This window comes from Elephantulus edwardii, unplaced genomic scaffold (assembly GCF_000299155.1).
Source record: "Elephantulus edwardii isolate Elephantulus edwardi_28Jun2011 unplaced genomic scaffold, EleEdw1.0 scaffold00275, whole genome shotgun sequence".
Classification (NCBI taxonomy): Eukaryota; Metazoa; Chordata; class Mammalia; order Macroscelidea; family Macroscelididae; genus Elephantulus; species Elephantulus edwardii.
The window spans coordinates 570,685-579,675 of record NW_006400025.1 but is presented as its reverse complement, the minus strand read 5'-3'; the positions used below and the strand labels follow the sequence as shown (position 1 = coordinate 579,675).

General features: G+C 35.5%; 1 protein-coding gene across 3 annotated transcripts in view; it reads left to right on the top strand.

The window, feature by feature from the left end:
- CTNNA2 (catenin (cadherin-associated protein), alpha 2) overlaps window positions 1-8,991 on the top strand; it is a 1,691,926-nt gene that overhangs the window by 1,180,304 nt on the left and 502,631 nt on the right. For all 3 annotated transcript variants that reach the window (XM_006900179.1, XM_006900178.1, XM_006900180.1), the window contains exon 7: window positions 7,823-7,903. In XM_006900179.1, coding sequence (XP_006900241.1) covers window positions 7,823-7,903 — 81 coding nt within the window. The remainder of the gene's footprint in view (window positions 1-7,822; window positions 7,904-8,991) is intronic.

The following is an 8,991-nucleotide window of genomic DNA, read 5'->3' as shown; positions in this document are numbered from 1 at the left end:
TTAAATACAATTTTATTTTAATTGTAATTTTAACTAAAATTTACAGAGAAGTGAGATTTTAATTCACCCATTGTTGCACATTATACCCCTTCTCTTTTCCATTCCCCTCCTCCAGTTCACGTTTTAAAAAATATTCATTCATTATTGCACAATTAGCTACCTCTCCCACCCTCAGAACTCCTTGTAGTGATATGTATCTTATTCTAGGCTCTTGTCATACCTGTAATGCCTAATCATATATTAATTTTAGACAATTCCTTCATCTGTTCCAATGCAGTGGTCATTATCTATCCACAATTATTCTCTTCTCCTCCCAACCCCCATGCAAGACCTGATTTATAACGGTGGTGCTATACAGGATATGTCCTTTTGTGATGGAGATATTTCACTCAGCATAATGTGCTCCAGGGCTCCCCATGTTGTATAATGTTTAACAAGGGAAAGTGGTTTGGCACTTTCTCAAAAAATTGGAAATAGAAATGCCATTTGACCCAGCAATTCCGGTACTGGGAATATACCCTAAAGAAACAAAAGCCACCGTTCAAACAGATTTATGTACACCCATGTTTATTGCTGCATTATTTACAATAGAAAAGAAATGGAAGCAACCCAACTGCACATCAAGATATGAACAGATAGATAAACCATTGTATACTCATGGCACGGAAAGACCATATATTTTTGTTTTATGGTTAGGTGATGCTGCCAAGTGAGAATTAAGGTCTCTTCTCTCTTTAGTCTGTCAAACTTTTTTTTTAAAGTTTCATTTTGTTGTTGGTTTTATTTAATAGGAGTTGATGTCATAAAGGGAGAATTTGGAGAAGGCTTCTGGCTTACTTCCTGAAAACTAAAATTTGCTTAAGAAAACAAACAAAAAACCCTCTTATTTAATAAATATGTTCAGGACTCTACCATGTAAAAGAGATTGAGTTTTGTGCCTTTTATTCTACCTTTTGGAATTATTTTAGACTACCAGCCTATTTAAAAGGCCTTCTCAGAGGTTCTTTCCTTGAAAAGAAATTACTTTTCCTTTAGGAATTCTAGCTCTTGCAAGATTTTCATATATTATTTGTTTATTTGAAGAACATCAAAATCCAGATGATTAAAATTCATTTCTATGTAGTTTCCAAATCGATTCTTTCATTCCTTGTATGGCAAAAATACTTAACTAATTACCCTGGTACTGTTCATGCCTTTTACTGTTTCCAGCACATTGACATCATGATTGATTTTCCTACAAACCTTGCAAAAAAGACAAGGTATGTATTATGCTATTCACTCTGCTTATGAAAAAATGCAGACATGAAAAATGGGGTAAATAACTTATCAAAGACCACAGACCCAGGAATGGAGGTTCTAGTAATAAGAGGCAGAACTTCTGTCTGTTTGTCCGTCTCTGTGTGCTTTCCATGTGTGACTAGCTTTCTACTAGTTTAGGCTGACAATTTAAAATGACTTTTGTGTGCTGATGTAAAAGACAAACCAAAATCAAAGTCACTGTTGCTGTTGTGTTGAAACTGACTCATAGCTGGCCCTGCAGGTTTTCTGTGGTTGTAAATCACACCAGAGGAGATTCCCTCCCACCATCCCATGGTAGATTCAAACTTCCAGAGAAATATGATCTCATAATATCAGCATAGATGATGTAAGAGTGGACAGGAAAATGTGAGCAATGTATAGTGAGCTGAAATGTAAGAGCTGACAAACTACCTTTTTTCCCCCTCAGTGCACATATTTAGTTATGCTACCAACCAAAAGTAAGCACATTGAGTCCACCAGCTGCTCTGAGTGAGAAAGAATAATAACCTCCGAAAATCCACTATTGGGCCACCTCTGAGTCAGTTCCAACTCCATAGCACATAATAATAATAATGAATAATATTAAAAGAAATCAATGCTACAAAGAAATCAAATGGATCAATTTTCCTAAACTCCAGAGCCTACTTAACCATTTAGCATTCCTAAGCAATGAAAATAAATATGGCACCAAAATTTACAGTTCTGAATTGCCTTCGTTCAGAGACCAAGAACCTAGAAAACATATGATCACAATTATTTTGCAAGTAATATTCCAACAGCACAGTAAAATGGGATGCTATATTACCAAAGATCATCTGAGCTCCCATCACAAACTGTAGTCTATAGGAGTAACAAGTAATAAAGCTCTTACAACAACCACAGGGAACTCTGGTAGCCTAGTGGTAAGAAGCTGATCTGCAATACCAAAGGAGCACTGTTCGAATTGACCAGCTACTCCCTGGGAGAATGATGGATAATTTTCCCCTGTGCCATTTGCTGGTTCTGAAAACCCACTTGAGGGTCATCTACGGGTTGATACTGACTCAGCACACAGCAACACTATTCACTACTTCCCCACAAACCACCTTTTAGTTTCCTATATCATTGTTTTTCTTTTGCCACCACTCCCACAAGTATTTCCATTTTCCCCATTCAGTTTGACCCAAGGTTAAGGTCCAACTAACTTCTCCACTCTTCTGTGGGTGGGGGGTTGCCTTGATTCCCGATGCAATTACTTATCCCTCTTTCAAGCAATTCTTCAGCTCTTTAGCCAACTAGCCTCTTCAGCTCTATCGTTAGTGTTGTTGGCCTTCTTTGCTGTTCTCCATCTGGACTGAAGAGTGTATCCTTCACTTTTTGTGTGCTACTCAGTGTCCAACAATATACCTCCCATCTAAGGGTTATTCTTTTTATAATTAAAGGTAATTGATGCCCAAGAATACAGAGCATCTATGTTACCCTCACAGGGGCACACTACACCTTCTAATATGTGCCTCTAACAACTCAGGTTAAATCTAGAGTGTCATTCCTACAGTTAAAGGACAGGATTGCCATATTTAGCACATGCAAATGCAGGATGTCCATTTTATTAAAAAAAATTCCGCATGTTTATTAAAAAAATGCAGGATGTCCATTAAACCTGAATTTCAGATAAGCAGTTTATATCATAAATATATCCCAATTTATATTTTTTGAATTTTATATACAAAATTCTTATATGTTATGTTTCACAATGTCCTTCATTCACATCATGTTTCATATAATCATTATGTTTTATAAAATTAATCAACATTGAACTATGCCCACCATTACTCTTTCAAGATTCCCACCAGATCTTTCCCATTTCCTTTATCCCCAACCCCCTCTACTCATCAAATTGTGCAACCTTATGATTTCTCCTTTGTAGTTCCTCACTCCTCTGCTCCTACCCTCCCCCCCTTGGTTCTTCATTCATTTTTTACTACTTATCCTTTTCATTCTACAATAATGGTCTTATACAGTATTTGTACTTATGAGACTGAGTTATTTCACTCAACTTAATATTCCCCAGTCCCTCCCAAGTTATGTAGTTATTCTGAAATTGTTGCTCCTGAGTTATGTGTAGTATTCTATCATGTGAATGTATCACAGTTTCTCAATACATTTGATTGGGGTTGGATGTTTGAGGTGTTTCCATTTTCTGGTAGTGGTGAGTAATACTTCTATGAAGATTAGTGTACAGATCACCATTTTTGTCTCAGTACTAATTTCCTTGGGTTATCTTCCTAGCAATGATAATCTATGAATGGAGTGAATGGAATTTGAATGGAATTTCTATGTTGAGCTTTTTAAAGGAAATGCCAAACTGCCTTCCAGAAAGGTTGTAACATTTTACAATCCCACCAATAATGTATGAAAGTTCCAAACGCTTCTCCATCCTCTCCAGCATTTTTTCCCTTTTCTTTCAATACTTTTATTTTTTAACTAGTTTATTTACAAAATTCTAATACAAATTATTTCAATTTCCCTTACACACCCCCACCCATTAAATTGTAGAATACAATGATTAATCTCCTTTTTCTCCTGTACATCCACATCCCTCTGCTTCCAGCCCCTCCCACCCCTCCTGGATCCTTGTACTTATTCTACGATAATGGTTTTATACAATATTTATCCATGTGGGACTGAGTTAGTTCACTCAGCATAATGCTCTCCAGTCACTCCTAAGTTAAATAATAATTTACAAAGTTATTGTTCCTGTGTGCTGCATAGTGTTCCATTGTGTGAATGTACCCTGATTTCTCAATCCATTTGTTTATGGTTGGACATTTGGGCTGTTTCCATGTTCTTGTGATGGTGAATAATGCTATGAACATTGGTGTACAAATCTCAGTTTGTGCCTCAGTTCTCATATTCTCAGGGTATATTCCAAGTAGTGAAATAGCTGGGTCATATGGAATTTTTATGTTCAGCTTTTTGAGGAAGCGCCAAACTGCCTTCCAGATTGCTTGCTGTCCTCTTAAACTTTGCCTCTGCTACTGACGTGAGAGGGCGTCTCATCGTGTTTTTAAAATTTGAAAGTACTCGTTCTCTGGTCTTCATATTAACATAGGCATAGGGAGTTTTGGTGGTATAATCTGTAGAGAATGATGCTGTTAGCCCAAAGACAGTGCCTATGGTGCTGCAAATTCATTGTTTATTCTGTGGGACAGAGATGGGCAATATCTTCCGATGTGATTTCTAAAACCCATTGAAAACTGAAAACCTGTTGGACAGTCAACTGAATCTCTTCTTCTTTAATGTTAATGAGTGAGCTTGAAGGGGATCCTGGTATTGCAAAATCTTCTGTTTAAAATTCGTATAATTTTTTAATCAGGGATTTTTTTGCATAAATTTTTAAATATTGCCTTCTAACATTACTTACCTTGTTTTTGAACTCCCTTAAATTTCATTGCCAAGACTCATGGGTCTCTAAGTTATGATATTCCATAAGGCTTGAATGATGATCTGTCATCTCATTTTTTCATATACACCAGTTGTTGTAAAGATCTTCAAGGTTTTGCAAAGACTGGATGTAGAAAAGGAGCCATGGTGACATAGTGTGTTTCATACTGAACTGCTAACCAAAGAGTTGGCCATTTGAATCCACCAACTGCTCCATGGGAAAAAGATGAGAAAGTCTGCTTCTTTTAAGATCTGCAATTCAGAAATCAGGAAAAAACTCACTAGAACAAAAATCCAATAACATACGACTATATACTTCTTATGAAGCCATGATAACATAGTGTATTATATGCTGCGCTGCTAATTGAAACGTTGGTGATTTCAGGGCAAACCTGCCAGCTGCTCTGCCTATAAAAGATGGTCAATTTCTTTCTATGAAGATTTATAGCCTGACAAATTAGCCAAGGGTCATTATGAGTTGTGATAAACTCCGTAACAGTGTATTTTTGGTTTTTTAAAAAAATATATTTAGGGGTGTGGAGTATTAATAGACCTTTATCTAAAATCAAAACTCACAAAAATTGATTTCACACAACTTTCTACCTGGTTGGGGCTGGTGGATTAGAATTCTAGATCTTTCACCTTAAAAGGTTTGCCAGAGCATACTAGGAACAGGATCATTAAAAAAATAAAATAAATTGGTGGTTCATTTGTTTAAAGTTTAGATATTTTAAAAGAATCTGCAAAGTCTTTTTTTGGGGGGGAGCTTTACTCTTAAAACAGAGATACTATACCATCCATAAATATGTACAATTTTTTTTCCAATCTAGAGAACTTTTTTAAACCTTTAGCTATGATTATATGATTAATTAATATATTAATTTATTTTTGTGTAATTACAGTGTAATTTATGTGTACTATAAAACTCAACTATCTTTTACATTAATTTTCACAAATGAAAGCACAGTTCAGATGCAAAGGATACAATATTTCTGTCACCTGGTGAGGCTCCCTTGTTCCCTTCTTATTCAGTCCCTTTCCACTCCTACTCCAATGCTCATCTCTATTTTAACTTGAAAACAATTTACTTTATCAGTTCTTGAATGGCACAGATGCCAATAGGTAGTCTTTTGTATCTGGCTTCTTATATGTCTGAGATTTATCCATCCTGTGGTTTGTAAATGCAGGAAATTCCTGGATTACTAACTGGATTCACTCTTTAAGAATTAAGATCTGTATATAAACTTCGTAAGTAAACCAGTATAAAATAAAATTTTTATTTAAAAAATAAAACCGTGAATCCAGGGGGAAAAAAAGAATGAATTGAGAATTCATTTTTTTAATTAATTTTAATGAAAGTTTACAGAGACTTTGGATTTCCATTCATTTATTGTTGCATTTTTCTCCCTGCTCAACCTCTCCAACCCCCAGTTCACTCTTCTCTTTGAAAAGTAAAAGAAAAATTCTTTCATTGCTATGCAATCCCTCCCCTCCAAGTACACTATGCAGCCTTGGTTCTGGACTCTTGTCATGACAATAATACCTAATCATATATCCCTTTTAAACAGTTCTCTCCCTCATCTGTTTCAATGCAATATACCTAATTTATGCCATCTTTCTCAAGAATTAAGAATTTATAGGTAAGGCGAAACAATTTCATGCAGCTTGTAGGTAGCCTTACTTTAGTGCAAAAGGAACCCTGGTCTCCTATAAGTAAAAACATTGGGCTCCTCACTTAAAGTTTGGCAGTTTGAACTTACCATATGGTCATCAAGAGTAAAATGAAGCAATTTGCTTCTATAAAGATCAACAGCCTTTGGGTGAAAGTTTATAGAGAAAGTTGGCTTTCCATTTAACAATTCATATGCCTTATGGTTTTTGTGATACTGATTGCAATTGATTTATGGAAATCTTGTTGATTTTAAAAAAGCAAAGTATATTGTATTTTGTTTATATACCTATTTATTTTTGCAACCACAAAATTAGAGGGGAGAAAAATAATTCTTTTGTGAAATTTCTAAACAATTTTCTAATTTTTAATACATTTTTGCTCTGTGGGAGAAAGATGGGCAATCTCTTCCTGTGAAATTCTCTGTCTTTGGAAATCTGCTGGAAGGTCAGCTATGAGTTGGTTTTGACACAATGGTGACCAACAACAACAACAACAGTAATACATTTATTAAGGTTCTCTGTGTTTTTTTCTATCTATAAGGGGAATTTCTTCATGCACTCAAATGAAGGGTTGCTACCTATTATGTTCAGCATTCTATTGCATGAGAGAACAGAGATTAACAACCCTGTGTTTTCCAGGAAAGCATCTTTAGTACTGAAATTATAATACAAAGTGTGGTTATGTCATTACTGTTAGGTCCCATTGCATTGACCACCACTCACGACCCTATGAACGACAGATCTAAACATGCTTCTCTCATCTCCTTGAAGGATTTCCCATTTATTTTTGCTGACTGTTATAAAATTATAAATTCTAGTAACTTGAGCTCTGGTGGCCTGATGGGTAGAAACTTGCGCTGCTAACCTAAAGGTGATGTTCTATGGTGATTTAAACCTACTGGTGGCTACTTGAGAGAAAGATGGGCAATCTCCTTCAGTTTAATTCACAGATCTCTGAAAAAATCTCACTGGAGGTCCAGCTATGAGTCATTCCAACTCTACAACAATAAGTGTTGAGTTTATGAGTGACGTGCCTTAATTTTTTTCCTATTTAATTTTTATTCATGTCAATCATCTGTTTAGTATCATTTTGCTTGCATAATAAAGAGGGATGAAATAATTATATTTGAAGGCCAAACCAAAGCATTCTTAATAGCCAAATGTCTGGAGAGAGAAGAAAATGTAGATCTGCATGCAGTTGAGCATGATATGTTTGTAACTTTGCCAAGTGTGTTGATTTTCATCAATCTAATTTTTGTTTGGGAGGAAAGCGACATTAATTTTAAGTCATGCTTACTGTGTATAGAAAACAATCCTTTTTTTAATGGTTATACTCTACATGAGAACATATTCCTGAATTGTTTTAAAACACTTAATGTGTTTGTAGCTTAATTTTCTAAATGCTAAATTGTTTCTATTTTCTTAACAGACTGGAAGGAAAGAAAAAGGAGATCCTTTAAATATCGCAATTGATAAGATGACCAAGAAAACAAGAGACCTAAGGAGACAGGTACTGTTTTTTATTTGTTTTTAATATATTATCAGTTGTATTTTCAAAGAACATCCTCTTTCCAAGGTGTCTTCCTAGACCTCACATCCAATCTGCAAATTTTATTAATTGTCAATACATATATTGCTGCTATTGCATGCTGTAGACTTAGCTCCAACTCTCAGCGACCCGACCCTATGACCATACGTATCACAGAATAAAATCCTGTGCTACATTCTGCGCCATCCTCACAATCTTTGCTCTGCTCAAGCCAGTTGCTGCTTGTATTAATACATCACTTGTATTAATCCATCTCATTGAAGGTTTTCCTCTCCTTTATTCACCCTCCGCTTTTTTTTTTTCACCCTTCGCTTTTTAAAGCATGGTGCTCTTGTTCAGGGACTGGTAACTTAGTAACATGTGCAAAGTATGTGAAATGAAGTCTCACCACCTTCATTTCCATGAAGCACATTAGCTACACTTTTTCATAGAGAGATGATTTCTTTTTTGGTACACTTAGTATTCTTCACCAAAATGTCAATGCAAATACATCCATTCTTCATCAGTAGTCCTTTTTAATGTTCAACTTCCATGTCCGCATGAAGCTATTAAAAACACCATGGCTTGTGCCAGAAACACATTAGTTTTTAAAATGATACCCTTGCTTGTAAGCATTTTAAAGAGGTTCTTGGGTGCTGATTTGTGTGGCAATACAATAAGTTCTTTATTTCTTGACTGCTGCTTCTATGTGATTTTATTGGATTTAAGTAAAAGACTTTATTAACAATTTCAATCTTTTCTCCTTTATTATGATATTGCCTATTAATTCACCAGCTACTCTGCAGGACAAAGATGGGCAGTTTCTTCCCCTGTAATTAAGGGCCTCAGAAAACCTACCGGAGGGTCAGCTATGGGTTGGTGCTGAGTCAATGGTACACAACAACAGTTCATTTATTTGTTTTTCTATATTTTATTAATTTTCATAAACATTTACAGAGATTTTGGGTTTCCATTCATTCCTTGTTGCACTATTCTCTCTACCCTCCTCCCAGTTTGTTCTTGTCCAAATGCCACAGTGCTTGTCAAAGCCAGTTCTGATTAATCTTCTT